The sequence below is a fragment of the Cynara cardunculus genome, assembly GCF_001531365.2.
Source record: "Cynara cardunculus var. scolymus isolate 2C chromosome LG 15, CcrdV1, whole genome shotgun sequence".
Lineage (NCBI taxonomy): Eukaryota > Viridiplantae > Streptophyta > Magnoliopsida > Asterales > Asteraceae > Cynara > Cynara cardunculus.
This window is the reverse complement of record NC_037542.1, coordinates 9,108,665-9,125,577: the sequence shown is the minus strand read 5'-3', so window position 1 is coordinate 9,125,577 and position 16,913 is coordinate 9,108,665. Positions and strand designations below refer to the sequence as shown.

General features: G+C 30.4%; 1 protein-coding gene across 1 annotated transcript; it reads left to right on the top strand.

Annotated features, from left to right (window-relative positions):
• The first annotated feature begins 10,600 nt into the window (after nucleotides 1–10,600).
• Nucleotides 10,601–12,107, top strand: LOC112528750 (RING-H2 finger protein ATL46-like). Its single transcript, XM_025139817.1, has one exon. The coding sequence runs from the start codon at nucleotides 10,925–10,927 to the stop codon at nucleotides 12,011–12,013; it is 1,089 nt and encodes a 362-aa protein (XP_024995585.1). The 5' UTR covers nucleotides 10,601–10,924; the 3' UTR covers nucleotides 12,014–12,107.
• Nucleotides 12,108–16,913: the final 4,806 nt, after the last annotated feature.

The following is a 16,913-nucleotide window of genomic DNA, read 5'->3' as shown; positions in this document are numbered from 1 at the left end:
TCTTCCAATATTAATCAATATACGATGAAATAACCATTATACCCTTACTTATTAAAATTAAATTAAAAAAAACAAAATTTTCGCATTGAATATATATAAGATAAACTAATACAGTAGAATTAAGGAATATATTTCATATTTTTTTTATGAGAAATTACCATAATGTTCAATTCTTCGTTTATAATATAATTTACATCCCAAGTGTTAGCAAAAGTGAAATAATGAACACACAACATGATAAATGTAAATGAAATATTTTTTAAGTTTAAGTCATATATTATGGATGCATATATATGCCATTGGTTAATTAGGTTGGCTCACATCTTCTCCTTCGCCCGGCCCCCTACCCATCATTCTGCCATATATAAACCCCCCACCTTTCCTCTATCAATTCCCTAACTCTGAAACCATTCAATTCTTTCTCTGATTATATATTACAGTAATCGATCAATCCTGTTAATTAGACAATTCAATACTAGTTCAGTTCAATTTTTGGTATATATATGATGAGGATGGAGTACAGCATTAATGGTGAGTTGATGAAGGTGAAATCATCATCTGGTTTGAAAAGTGCAGGAAAAAGAAGAAGCAGCAGCAGTAAGAGAGTGGTTAGGAAGGTGAAGAAGTTGCAGAAGCTTATACCAGGAGGAAAAGGGATGAATGCAGATCGACTTTTTGTTCATACTGCAAATTACATCATGCATCTCAAGTTACAGGTTGATGTGCTTCAAGCCCTTTCTCATGTTTACCCATCCTAACTCCCATCTCTATATCTTTCATTTCATCTTCTATACATATATATTTGGAATCCATCTGTAGTTATTTACCCTCTAATATATATATATATATATATATATATATATATATATATATGGTGTTTAATTGATGAATGTATAATCTATATAAGATTTCATATTTATACTTGAGAATTCTATTGTCGTTTATATAAACAAGAACTTAATCCTTGTTTTTCTTCTTAGTTAATTATGATATTGCTTTTATATATATATATATATATATATATATATATATATATATATAGGGGAGCGTTCAAATAAAAATCACTCAATTTGTAAAAACCGTGAAAACCTCATTCAACCAACCATAATTTTTCATTTTGTTCATTTTTTTATAATTATGAGAGGTTGATTGACCATTTTTAATGTGGAGGGTGTTAATCGTGGATATTATCATCTTTATTATTTTAATTTTAGAGAAATACATGAAACAGTTTCATTAAAATTTTATTGAATATAATATGAAACAATTTCATAACCATATATGAAACAAATTCATCAAAAAAGTATTATATGAAACAATTTCACAAGATTAAACAATTTCATGAAAAAATTTCATAAGATTAAACAATGAAATCGACGAATGAGAATGGTTTGTACGGTTTTTACAAATGAGGGTGGTTTTCATTTGATCGCTCCTCTATATATGTATGTATGTATATATTATATGGTGGATTCATTTTAATCTGTTAAGCATTATACGCCATTAATGAGTGATACATGCTTAATTGTGTTTCTACTATAAGATTTGAGTTAGTGTTTGTATTAATTTATGTAGAAATTGAAGCAGGATATATATTCAAGATGAATGGATGGTTTAATTAAGAGGTGCCGAAAATCAAAGTGTTTTAAAATTAAGGTGTCGTTTACCAAATACTTATTCAGTAAGTGCTTACAGCTAAAATTTAGCACTATCATTTACTTATCGGATAAGATTTTAGTCTGCCAAAACAGTATTGTATGCAACAATTTACCCGGTAAGCGCTTATCGTAGTAAGAGTTGTCACCCTCACTTACCGGGTAAGACTCTTGGTCTTTGTCTCGCTCTAATCGGGTAAAATTTTTGGTTCTTATTATATACATCCGATAAGGTAATATGACTTGATGTTCACTTACCCGAGTAAGCTTAAGTTACATTAATACCTAAAAAACTTATAAAACATAAATGATAGTATCACATCAAGTTATAGATGCATGTGAATGCCATTATTGCCATTATTTGTGATTCATCAAGTTTTCCACATGGCTAGGGTGGCAACACTTTCTTCCATTTTCCACTCCTGTTATTTTCCCCATTCCCGTAACAAAATTAAATTCCTCTCTTTTTTTTTCTTAATTTATAGAAAAAAAATGTTTACTTTACAAACCATGTTATTTGTATAAACCGTATAAATCTCATTTAATCAATGATAATTTTTCATTTTGTTTATTTTTTTTGTAATTATGAGAGGTTGATTAATTATTTTTATTGTGAAGGGTGTTAATCATGGATATTATCATCTTCATTATTTTAATTTTAGAGAACTACATGAAACAGTTTCATTAAAATTTCATTAAGTATTATATGAAACAATTTCATAACCATATATGAAACAATTTCATCGAAAAAAGTATCATATGAAACAATTTCACAATATTAAACAATTTCATGAAAATTTTCATAAGATTAATTAAACAATGAAATCGATGGATGAAGATGGTTTGCACGGTTTGTACAAATTGGGTGGTTTGCATTCAATCTAGACATACTATGTATTTAGGTTAATTATAAATATATAGTTTAATAGATATACCTTGATTGTTTTATCTAATTTAAGTTGTTGATTGTAATGAATTAACTTTAATTATCTTTTATAATTATATATTCTTATCATAATAAATAAATTATTAATATTTTTTATAAATATATCAATTATTTGGTTTGTATGAATTAAAAGGTTTGCAAATGACTAAAATTATATGTGTGTGTATACATGTGTGTGGAGTTCCCTTCTTTTGCAAACCTCTAATTGTTATAAACCATATAAACAAATCTCAATCATCCATTTAGGCTAATGAATGTATGATTCCATAAATATCTCGATTGTTTTTTAGTTTAAAGCGTTTGCAACACCCCTCATCCCGCGTGGTTAAAGACGGGAGATGCCACAATTGGGTTTTCAAAAAAAAATACAATTCAATGCATTATATAAAACAGAGCAGTTAATAAAATTTATCAAAAGATAATTACATAACTACAAACAGCGATAACATGTCTCAAAGTACGGTCCCCAAAATACAAGTATATCTACATTAGTCATCAAAAGTTGAACAAAAATATGTCCTAATTGGTTATCTTCAATATTATCTCCGTAACTCTCACACTAAAATCTCTGCTAAGTCATGTACCTGTCGAGAAAAAAAAATCTCGGTTGAGCTTAATGCTCAATGAACAGATAATAATAACTAAACAGTGATTATGAGATAACAAGTTCAAAAGCAATTTATAATGTTAAGTAATAATCCAAAAGAAAATCAAAATGCCCGAAGGCATGTCAAGGATTCGAAGGCCAACCGCATGACGAGGACGCGTTGTTCCCAAATGATGACCAGTCCGTTCGGACATAAGTGAGGAAAGGGGTGCGAGCACAACACAACAATCCTCTCCGTGGGTTTAACCAACGGCCATAATTTATTATATGATAACGGTTCCTATGATCGATCCTTACGCACTCTAATTGACCGGTATCTTTTCAAGTCCACTTTTAAGGACTATATACATTTGAGAACGACATGATAGTTTTAGCCACCATAGAAGCATTTCAATACCAGTGCTCCCGATCTTGAGTCTATAGTACAAGTTCACAATAGATACAATTTAACAAGTCAAGTGATCAAGTGATTGATGTTCCAAATAAGAATATAAGTCATGATTCAAAAAGATACAAAGTTCAACAACATTTTATAAGCATAAAGAAAATTTAGAACCAATTATTCAGAATTTATCATAGATTATCCGGATTAGAAAGCCTTATGCAAATAGTTATCCTTGTGTCAAATGAGGTTTGATATCCGTACCTGAATAGTGGTTGATGGAATACCACGAGTTTAGAATGTCCTTAGTGTTGATACCAATCACCCAAAGTCACCTTAATCGCTTGATCACAATGGTGATTTAAACTTCAAACAAGCTTCAATTCTTCAATCCTCCCACAATTTCAAACATTTGCGTTTTTTGAGTTCTAATCTCCAAACTTTCAACTAATTTGGTGATATCTTGACTTGATTTTATTTTGATCATAGGAATTCTTGAGGAGATGTAGGAACCAAGAAGAATTAGGTTTAAAAAGATTTAGGGGTCGTTTACCTAAATACTTACCCGGTAAGCACTTACCGATAAAATTCAACATCATTGTTTACTTATCGGGTAAAATTTTATTCACTAAAATGCATCGTATGCTGCAACAATTTATCCTGGTAAGCGCTAACCATGGTAAGAGTCATCGTCCTCACTTACCGGGTAAGACTCTCGATTCTTGCTTTCGCTCTTACCAGATAAGATTATTAGCCCTTGTCATATTCATCCGGTAAGTAAAATGACTTGGTAAGCGCTTACCCGGGTAAGCATATGATAAACGGCACCTTAATGAACTTTAGGAGTATATATATTTTCCAAATTTCCACTTTAACCCTTCAAGTCTAGATTCTCAACTTTGTGCCCAAATAGCTATAAAATTAACATTTTAAGTTAAGTTTAGTTTCATTTTGTATTTGTGTGGCCTCTTGTATGGTAATCCATCATAATTAGTCTGAGGTACAAGTCGGTTAAGCTTACAAACACGTTATGCATAGTCCTATCCAAAGTTCGCTTAACACAACTTATATGAATTAACGGAACATGGGTGTTATAGCGTTGATCGTAATTAATGAACTTTGATTATTTTTCATAAATATACAGATCATAAAAAATGAACTTTTATCATTTTCGATATAATGTCTCAATGTTTGGTTTGTAACGAGGTGCAAACAATTTAGTAAACTACATAATTTAATTAAATTATTAAAACTAATTTTCTATTACAAAAAATTTAGTATATAAAATTGTGTAGTTATTAATTGATTATTTATTTTTTACTACAATAAATTTAAGTAGATATTTTTTTTAAAAATTAATAATTATGTTATAAATCTTTTAATTTGATACTCAATTAAGAAAACATTTAATTAAATGAAATACCTAAAAAATATGCATTTTCTATTAATAGACATAAATAAATTTCGATTATCATTATACATAAGTAAGACGATATATGAACCAACTTAAATTATAAATTGTTTGTTTTGATTACTATAAACGGATTTACAAATATATATATCCAATGAATTGCATAAAAACTTAAAAATATTCAATAATTAATTCATTTTAAAGGTACCGATAAAACCTTCTTAAAGATTTAATTTATAAAATACATATTTTTATTTGTATTTTCGGTTAAAATTATCATTAAGATAATAAGGATTATAAAATGAAAAATAAAATGGTAGGGAAGACGAAAATGGAAGAAAACAACCACGTGGATGAAAATTGTAATTTACTCTATGGTTAAATAAAACAAAAAAAGAAAAATGACAAAAATGTTAACTAATCTTTTTAACTATAGTTAGTCAAAGGGGTCAAAAGTGTTACAAAATGACAACTACAATGACTAAAATTGTAATTAGTTAAAAGAGGGACTAAAATTGATAATTAGTGACAACCACAGTGACCAAAAATGTAATTTATTCAAAAATTATTAAAAATAATTATTTGAATAATTAATTTATCGGTGGATAATCCGCATCTAATCCACCTGTAAATAATTAATTAGGTCGGCCAAGTTGAAAAAAGTTTAAAAAATAGTTGCAGATTTTTGGCGGACATATTCGTCGGTGATGGTCAATCCGCCAAAACTCCCCCGCATAACCTTAATGCAAGAGGTGTAATTTCACTAAGAGCAAGATTAAGGCTATGACAAGCACATGATATGATGCACTCAAATTAATTTCAAGTAATCGGTTTTTGTCTTTATGTTTTCCGTTCATGTTAGAACCATTGTAATAATCTTGATCCAGCACATCATCAACACTAAGGTCAATAGATTTATCTCCAAAACCAGATATATCACCCGCCTTAAAAATTCTAGAAAGTAATATTATACTTTTATTTTACAACTAGGCATTCACACATCATATTATTAGGCTAGCTCATTTCCAAAGGGCTCACGTTTGGGGTACGATCATGAATTATAGAAAAATATGACCTCTTTGATAACTTTTTTTGACAGAACTTTCAATATTATAAGTCAAAAGAGAAATTAACTCATTTTTGAATTTTGGGACCAAAACAACAACAGTAAATTTCATGAGTTTGCATGTGTTTTAATATTATCTTGAATAATAGTATCAAATTACTCTGTAATCATTTTAATTAATCCCAAAAATCACCATTACTATATTGGTACAACTTATCATAAGATTTTCAATAAGACATAATATTTGGCAATATTTCATTACAACAATTATTAACGTTCTCTCTCTTTTGGAATTTCTTGTTGTAAATCTTATCAATTGCTTTGTTTGTGTTTTGTCTTAAGGGTCATCAACCAAACGTTTACCGAGTATCGCCTATCTTAACGGGTGACTATGGCAAGGATCCATAATCTTACTCTATAAATTAAGGGAGAAGAGTCTTATCGGATAAGCATTTACTGGGTAAAAGATGTTTACCCATCTTGATGGCTGAATGTGTTCACATTCAAAGCATCTCCATCTGATTGTCTATAAATTTTTTTAATATAGAGAAGGAATGGTTAAAATATCTTTGAAAATTACATTCAACTTTAAGAATTTTTATTTGTTTCAAATATTTTAACATTAATTATATTAATAAAATATTTTATAAATTTATCATTTAAATAAACTTCAAAAACCATATCTATATTATATTATAAAGTATTTGACAAAAAACTCTTAAAAACCATTTTTTATGCGTAGAGTATTGTTTATTAATGCATATTACTTAAAACTCAAGATTGCAAGTAAATTGTGCGTAAGTACTACTTATTAAAGCTTCATATCTGAATTCGTATAACTACTGCGAATAAACATAATCAAATATAGGATAAACATCTCATTTTAAATATAAAAAATCTAAAATATAATAGGATAATTATCGAGTTCTAACAAAATAATTAATTATTATCTTTATAAAGAAATTATAATACTAAACCAAAAATAAATTACTTCATTATTGAACCTAAATTAAATTATAATAAAAATTGAATTAAAAAATTACACAAAAAGTAGGAATTTTAAATAGTTAATTTGATACTAATATCGATATATTTTTGTCAAATTTTATGATATTTTCAAAGTTATATTTTATTTAAAAATAAAAACATCATCGTTTTTTTCAAAATCACATAAGACCATATTATAACATCGACCGAGATAAAGAATAAATATTAAAATTAAAATGTATTTCACTGCATTGCACGAGTACCCTTCTAGTAAAATAATAGTGCATCTAACTTTATTAGTCGTAAAGATCTAATGAATTTAACCGCTTAGGATGTAATGAAAAATATCATCTACTCTAAATTTGAATCCAAACACTGCTAAAACACTTATAATCATAAAGATTCATTTACGATGACCCAAGATCATTTACGGTCTATCCGAGGGGATATCATCTTTGTGTATAAAAAAGTTATATTTTTATTTTAATAATATAGATTTTTGTAATCATGTTTTATTATTTATAGCTTTAAAAAAATATGTTATAAATCAACTCAACTTGGTCATTTTAATATTAAATTTTACATGTTAATCAGCCTGTCTGAATTTATTTTTCTTTTTTTACATTTTATCGGGCATTCCTGATGACGCAATTCCAGCCTAGTGGTAAAGGCTTGGGCATGGCATAGTCATGAACCCGAGTTCGAGCCCTGGGAGGGAAGTGTTGGCGACATTTAAGTGAGGCCATGTTTAGCCTCCAAATTTACCGGGGATTAGTCGGGCTTTGGCCCGGACACCCTTACAAAAAAAAAAAAAAACAATTGGTACGGATTTAGAACGAATATATTTTTAATTGATGCATATAATATTTTTTTTTTCTCAATAAAATATATATCATAACAATCTTGTGGACGACATTAAGTAATTTGAAGTTTAATAGTTTACCGTTATCATTGTTCTACAGTCATATGAACTTGTAAGGGACTCCTAATATTGATTACTAACTGTTAATATGGCTGTAAACGAACACGAACAGAGGCTTGTTCATGTTCGTTCGTTTAACTTAACCGCACAAACGAACGAACACGAACGGTAAACGAACGAAAATCTTTGTATTCGTGTTCATTCGTTTAGAAATCAGATGTGTTCGTGTTCGTTTATGTTCGTTCGTTAACATGTTAAACGAACGTAAACGAACGAATATAAACGAACAGGCTAAACGAACATAAATAAATATTATTTGAATTCAAAGTAAATAAATAAAAGATTATATATTTAAATTTAATATATAAACGAACGAATATAAACGAACATTAAATGAACGAACGAGACTCTTGTTCATGTTCGTTCGTTTAACTAAATGAACAAAAAAAAATTGTTCATGTTCGTTCATTTATTAAATAAACGAACATAAACGAATTTCCCGCCAAACGGTTCACGAACGTTTCGCTAAACGTTCGGTTCGTTTACAGTCCTAACTGTTAAGAGACGGCTTTTCTTATAATAATTTGAATAACATAATTTAGTGGTTAGTGAAATTGGTAGTGTTTGACTTGACATATGTTTTAATAAATAAAAAAAACTACTTCTCGTACCCAAAATTGACGCGATGAATAATATTTATGACAATTACATAGGCAATTGTATCATCTTAACTTGAAGATTTACCTGAAACTAGATACAATTCCCGTTAGATACATTGACTTTCACAAACTTACTTCGTCTATTAATCTGTGTTAAATGCCAGAGCAATCGTCTTTAGTGATATTGACTGTTGTCCTTTCGGCCTTAACATTCCAAACATCTATAGCCTTGCTTCCTTCTTTTGTTTGGAAATTTTCATAAATTTCGTCCAATAAATTCATCGGTTTCTTGATTATTATTATAACTCACATTAAATTTATCTGGATTGTCAGTAGATATTTATATTTACATCAGTTTGTAAGAAATACAATACTACTAAGATTACGTTTTATAGAATACATGTCAAACAACTACTAACGTTAATCTCTCTCTCTCTCTCTCTCTCTCTCTCTATATATATATATATATATATTACATTTCACTAGACTAGATGGACGATTGAAATTGATTTGCAAAATTTGACTAATACGACGATTTGTAAATGATACACGCTATATATATAGCATTCGATTTTGGTGGGAATGAGAGTTAAGATGAGAAGCGTAAGAGAATGGTTCTCCACCTTTGGATGCATATTAAGGTGAGATTTACCGAGATGATGTGCACCAAATCAATTCACGTATCTATCATGATTCATGGGTGGGTTTGAGATTAAAGGTGATCAAGAGTCCAAATTCCTTCTCACGCTTCTTACCTTAACTATCCTTCTCACACGATTCTTTAATCCAAGTGTGGAGATCTCTTCTTATGTTTCTCAACTTAACTCTCATTCTCACTGAAAACCAACCATTTATATGTATATGTATATGTATATGTATATGTATATGTATATGTATATGTATATGTATATGTATATGTATATGTATATGTATATGTATATGTATNCTTTTGTGTTAAGCGGTGGTGTAAAATCATGTAATTTGATCCTTTTTGTTTTTATTTTTATTTGGTTACTGTTCTCGTCTGAACCTCCCTATACATGTATATGTATATGTATATGTATATGTATATGTATATGTATATGTATATGTATATGTATATGTATATGTATATGAATATGTATATGTATATGTATATGTATAGGACTTTCTTTTGAGAACACATAAAATTGTGATAACCTTGAGAATTTATTCATCATATGTTATTTCGTATGATATTTTTTCCATCTAAGACTAGCATTTAGAATATTCATTAACATATATCTGTTTCATAACATGATTATTTAACATGTACTCGATTTACATTGTGAACCTTTTTGACATGTTTTTTAAACAAAAAGTACACGTAAAAAAATTTCACACTGTGAACTGAATACATGTGAAGCAGACAAATTGTGAAACAAATATATGTTAATTAATACGGTTAATACTATACTTAGACGGAAAAGAATCATGTGAAACAAAATATTAAGAAAGGAGTTCTCATACATCTCATAAATTTTAGAGTTTTCAAATGATCAACATGAATGGTTTAAACAAGATCTTCATCTGGTAAGGATTTGATCTTCACCTTGCTTTTCAACAAGAACATTTGGTGGGCTAATTTACATGGGCCTTAAAGACCTATCTTGGGCCTCGGCCATATTTGTTACTTTTGGACCCTATTATGGGCCTTATGAAATCCTTTTTTTTTTAAAGCCCAACTTGTGATTGATGTGATGGCCTAAAGGCCCAAAACCTCAAATTTTGGAGACTAATAAGACTTTCTTACTTCTTTCCAAATCAAAATCGTTGTTAAGTTACCAAATTACCCCTGGTGATCCTACCTCCCTCTTGCCACCTATGGCCATGGGCCTAAATAAGATTTCTTTTTGGAAGTTTCCAGGTGCCAATCTCACACACACGCGCATACTCACTCACCCAATATAAAGGGTTTCTCACTCAAAACCCCCAAAAATACCAAAAACCCTTTCTATTTTCAAGATTTCTTGAATCCCAGAAGAACCACATACCAACAGTAGTATGATGTGAGTAAGGTAAAAAAAATCTTGCGCTTCATCTCTACGAGTCCAAAATTTTGATTTTGCTTCAAGATCTAGGTTTAATCGCATCCTGTTTCTATCTATTCAAGTGGGTTTCTTGTAACTTCAACTGTTTAGTATTTGAATTGCTTTTTTTATCGAGTTCATGAATTGGGTATTGATCCAAGAACACTCTAATCTATTAAAAAGCCTTTCTTGAAACTCTACCAAAAATTGATGATTTTTGTAGCATTTCATATCTACTAACATGCGCAGGATCAAACCCCTCATCAAACAAGACCTTTCTTCTTTTTCTCCTCCTGTTCATCCTCCTCCCACTAATCATACTCTACATTTTGCCAGAAACATTGTAGTTTTATTAGGAGTTGCGTTCTTTCTCTGTGTTTTACTTCACTTTCTTGTAAGATATCTCATGAAGAAGAAAAGATCATCTTCTTCACCTCCAAATTCTCTTCATCAATCTTCAAGATTTCAAGAAAGTACCCATAATGATGATGATGTTGTATATGAAAGACAATTGCAACAGCTCTTCCATTTACATGATTCTGGCTTAGACCAAGCTTTCATTGATGTCCTCCCAGTGTTCTTATACAAAGAATTAATGGGGCTAAAAGAGCCTTTTGATTGTGCTGTTTGCCTTTGTGAATTCTCAGAGCTTGACAATCTTAGGCTGCTTCCTTTATGCAGCCATGCTTTTCACATTCATTGTATAGACACTTGGTTGCTCTCAAATTCAACCTGTCCTTTATGCAGAGGAACCCTTTTCACCCCTGGATTTTCTGTTGAAAATCCAGTCTTTAACTTCCATTTTGATGATTCAATTGAAGAAGATGATCACGTGTTCTTGAATTCAGGCATGATTCATGATGGGGTTTCTGGTAATTTGAAGCAATCTGGAGGGGGGATTGAAAAGAGGGTGTATCCAGTTAGACTTGGCAAGTTTAGAACCACAAATGGTGAGAAAAGAGAAGAGAAAGAAGTGGGTGAGACTAGCAGTAGCAATCTCAATGCAAGAAGGTGTTACTCAATGGGATCTTATGAGTATGTGGTGGGAAACTCAGAGCTACAAGTGACATTTTGCCCCAGTAGTAGGGGTAATATTGGAAAAAAGGATGTGGGAATTGAGAAAGACAAAGAGAACAGCTCAGTGGATGGGGGTAGTGATGGAAAGAAAATTAGTAGTAGAAGCAAAGGTGAGAGCTTTTCTGTTTCCAAGATTTGGCTCTGGTCAAAGAAAGATCAACATAAATTTCAAGATTCTTCAGGTACCCATATGATGAATTCATCTGTGAATGTAAGCATACCATCAAGATTAGCAACTAATTCCCACCATTAGTTAGGTCAATGCTTGAGTTATCTGTACATCATGCAGCAGGAGTTGTACACTGGTTTGAATTTGAATATTTTTGGGCCAAATAACCATTCAATTGTTGATGATCCCTTCAAAGCCTCTCTCTTTTTCCCCTTTTTCTTTGTGATTTTGTTAGTTGGAAAGTGCAGATTTCAGTGAATGATTTTGTGGGGGCCAAGCTAAACGAATCATTAATCGAACGTTATTATTCATTTTCATACTTAGATATATCAACGTAAAGTTCTTACATTTTACATTTCCAATGTCACAGTAAAACTGAAATGTAGTATTCCTTTTTTTGATTTATTGAAGATGACAAATTGTACTTTTTTTATCTACTTATTGGAATTTGGTTATGTTTCCCTCCCAAGACTTTTTGAATATTTACGAGTGTAAAATTCTTCTAATTACTTGATATTCTTGAGGAATAAATTTAAAATATAATAATAATAATAGAGGATATTTATTTTATCATCAAACTATTAGAGATATTATTTTCAATGCAACTTTTAGTATTATGATCGCAGAAAATTAACAAAATTGTTTTTGTGATCGATACTTTTTAATTTTAAATTATCTGTTTGAACTGTCATGTTATTAAGATTGTGTCTCATAAGTTTTTCCTGATTTATTTTTATTAATTGACGGTCAAAGGATATAGTTAACAAGTTATTTATTAGAATTATGCATCATATCAGATCTGTAACGTTTTGTAGTCTAAAACAACTGATCAATCCAATAATTTAAATTCAACTTAAAACTATGATAAAGTTATTGATAGCTTAAAATTTTGGATTTATAAGGAAATCACAATTTAATTTTTTATTATTATTATTATTATTATTATTATATTATTTAAAATAAATAAATATTTATTGAAATACATAATTGAATTAAAAATGATTTTTAAGATTATGATGTATTGGGAATGGGAAGGTGATGTTGTTTTGAGGGAGGGTGGGAACTCTGAGGTGAGATTGATGGGCCCACCAAACCTTGTAAAGTGGAAAAAAGGAGTCATGTGACTAAAAATAAGGCTATTCACTATTGTTTGCTAATCATTTGATTTTCTATTTATTTTGGATTATAAAATAAGTTACACATTTGGTCCTTTTGGTTTATATCTTTATCCACTCTTGTCCTATATTTAAAATAAATACAAAGATGTGATTTGTAGTTTACATTTTTATACTCTTTGAATCCTTTTCTCTAACAAAATCCGTTAACCCGATTAATTTAAGGGGTATTTTGGAGTTTTGATCTCTTTTTTGGCTTTATTCTATTAAAATTTAAAACTTATAATTATATATATATATAGAGAGAGAGAGAGAGAGAGAGAGAGAGATCGTCTGTTCCAATCAAGAGCACGCTACCACCTTCGCTCCCATTTACGACCACCACAAGACCACCTCCTTTTCCACTCTAATTTGCCCTGCTCTCACTGATCTTGCCACCCCTGCAAACGACCATCTCCTTCGTCCCTTCTCTGTCGAGCATCACCATTCACCTATAATTCTTCCCTAACTTTAACCTTCTTTAGTCCTTCCACTATTGCGACCAACCACCGTTATCACCACGTTCACTACAACTCCTACGTATCTTCCTTGTTCTTTGACATCACGGTTACATTAGGTGAAGCAATGATCTCATCTCTCTCGCTCTACATCATGATTTCGAGTTTATGGTTCCTATGATTTCCGACCCCTCAATGATCTCCTCCCTCTCCCTCATGTATGTTATGGTTCATATGGTTTATTTAGTTTATGATCTAGATATTTTATAGGGTTTGATTTAGGTTTTCGCTTCAGGATTTTAAGGATTTGCCTTTAAGGGTTTGTACCACAAGTTTTTTTCGAATGAATCTATAAAAATGTTGTTGATGTTTCTTGGAAGTTATGGTTTCTGATTTAGTTAAATTAATTGTATTGTTTTATCTGATCAGAGAATTTCTTGTATTTATCATTTGAAAGAAGAAAGAAGTGTTATTTTGATTTGTACGAGAACATCCACTTTGAATTTGAAAGAGAAGGTTTGGATAACCACTTGATATTGGCACCTTGGGCAGGTAGATCTGTTCCACTCTCCGGATCTCACATCTTCATAACTTAACCTGAAAGCGCTGCTATGACTATTGCACAAGTTTTCTCCATAGTTGTGAATTTCTTTGGATTCTTTACTTCATTTGTTTTGTCCACGCAAAATCTCCAGGTAGAAAGTATCTATCTTATATAGCTATCAAATGAGACTTGAAAAAGTTGAGACCTGACAAAAGAAGTAACCCTGGTATAGCAGCCTTTCCGAGCGAGCCTCTGGGATCTCCTGTAATGGAATCAAACCTCCTCCTATAGGTAAGTTCAACCTGTGTAGATTATGTTCAGTAGGTTGCTCTCCTTGTTATGTTAGCTATGATTAGTAAATAGTATATATATATATATATATATATAGTAACAGTAAATTCTACGCTCCCTGGTTCAGGTCTTTCGTATGTTTGAATTAAATGATTGGAAATCGGAGCTTCATCAGGGTTCTTGATGTTAGGCCTTGTAGGGTCGAAATCGTGTTCTTGGAAGAAATCATGAGAGTGATCTTAAGCCTTCCGCTTTGAATCTTGATGGGTTAAATGACTTGATCATAAACCAAGATTCTAAGTGGAGTGGGGCGTGTTGTGGCGGTGATCCCAAGCCTCAAGCCTTAAGAGTCACAGTGAGGCCACGACATTTTTCAATGGGTAACTTATGGTGGCAAACGTCTATGTCATATGACAGGTATATATATGATCAGGTTCAAAGGAAAGGCGCAAAAATATGAAAAATTGAGGAACATACGTGCATAAAAATCAAAAAACAACTTCAATTACATGTATGCACATGTGCATACTCTCTAGATAAATGGTTAATGGGGTGTTCCTCATTTTTTTTTATTTTTTTGGGATTTTCCCTTGAACCTCTCTCTCTCTCTCTCTCTCTCTATATATATATATATATATATTATGTAATCTACTGTTATTCAACAAGTCAATGATGATAAACAATTTAAATTAAGTTATACATTAAAAACTAAAACAAATAAGACATTAAAAGGTAAGAAAAACCAAATATTATGTTACGAAAACTGTGCATCAAGCCATGACATGGCATAACGTGGTGTAAGACACAAGTATTGACCCACAGTGCGACATAGCGGCTATTACAATGAGCCTTTTAGGACAGTGTCAAAAGTTGTAAATTCTTGTTGTTTGCACTTGATTTCACGATGGATCGAGAAAGATGGCGACGATGGGCTTTTCCCGAGGGAAGCTTGTAGGTGGTGTTGGGGTGATCGACGGTAGGGGAGGCCATCATTGGGGTTGATTCTAGGGGGTGGTGTTCCTCGTTAACATATATATTATATACACGTATTAATAAATAAGGTTAAAAAGAATTAAAAAATAATTTTTTAAATCAAGTAAATACACAACAGGGTTAAAAAGAGTAAAATGTCTTAGATTTTAATTGTGTCAACAAAATCTTTTTTATTCCGTTAGAGGAAGAGACTCAAAGAGTGCAAAAATGCAAACGATAAATCTCATCCTTGTACTTATTTTGATTTTAGAACAAAAATGAGTAAAAAATCTAAACCACAAGGACTAAAATTGTAACTTAGTCTAGATTATATTTGTCAAAGGTAGGTAAAAGACATACCTATTAATTTTTAAATGCATATCTATGACTAATTTTCTCTTTTTACACATTAAATTAAAGACTTATTCTTTTATATTTCTAATATATAATTTAACCTCTTTTTCATATAAATAATTATGTATTAATATTTTTTACATTATAATTTCATTTTAAAAATCTTTAAAGCATAAGCTAAGAAAAAAACAAAAAAAAAATCTAATTGGAAGTATTGTTAAATAAGCCATTTAACTGGAAGAAAAATGTTCAGTTTTATCATGTTTGATTTGTTACTGATAAAAATATTAATGATCAGTTAAAAAAAATGACAGAACAAAAGCAAAGTTATGAATCGTTTAAAAATGATATTATTTATACTTTCTGAAAAATAATATTATTTTTTATTAATAAATAAAATATAATTACAAGTGGGTTTTGAAATTTGTGTGTATAGCTATACATCACTTTCAGTTGGGCCAAAAACAATCATTTTAATGTGTTTGCTTTCATTTGAAAACAAAAGAAATGAAATGACAAAGGACAAGCATAAAAACATAGAATCAATTGGTAAAAGAGATGGTGATATGCCAAATTCAAATCTCTTTCACTTTTTCATACCCCTTCTCCTTTTTTTAATTGTTGAGCCACTCAAATGTTAAACATATATAAATTTGATTATACGTTTATTTTATTAAAATCTCATAAAAACCCGTTCTATTTTGTGAATTTTCGTATAAATCCTTTTTGGTTCAATACTCATGAACTACTTCTACTCGATCTATCTGTTAAGATATAAGTAATATCTATATATGTATATGTATCTATATTTGTATGAAATATGTTAGGTTAATTTGGATTAGTTTATTTTATAAACGACTTGGACTTGTGCATGTAGGGTGAAATTGATGTGTTTGGTGTTCTGATAGGTAAAATCACGTACATCAAAGAACCCAAGTGTAAAATTGGGTATCTTATGTGTATTGTCTGTATATAAAGAGAATTTGTTAGAACATAAACAAGTCTCAGACTCATGGTCAATACTTGATTCGAGTCTACATCCAAGTTATAGCCGATATTTGTATATGCTAATTGCTCTAAATGAATATAGTTAGATCATATCAAAAGATATTAGACATGTAAATAGCATTTGTTGTTAGGTTATGGAGGGAAGTTATGGTGAGAGGCATAAGAAGAGATCTCTACCTTGGATCAATCCTGATTGAATGTCA

Coding starts and splice junctions, on each gene's coding strand:
- LOC112528750 (XM_025139817.1), top strand. CDS start 10,925: ATGCGCAGGATCAAACCCCTCATCAAACAAGACCTTTCTTCTTTTTCT.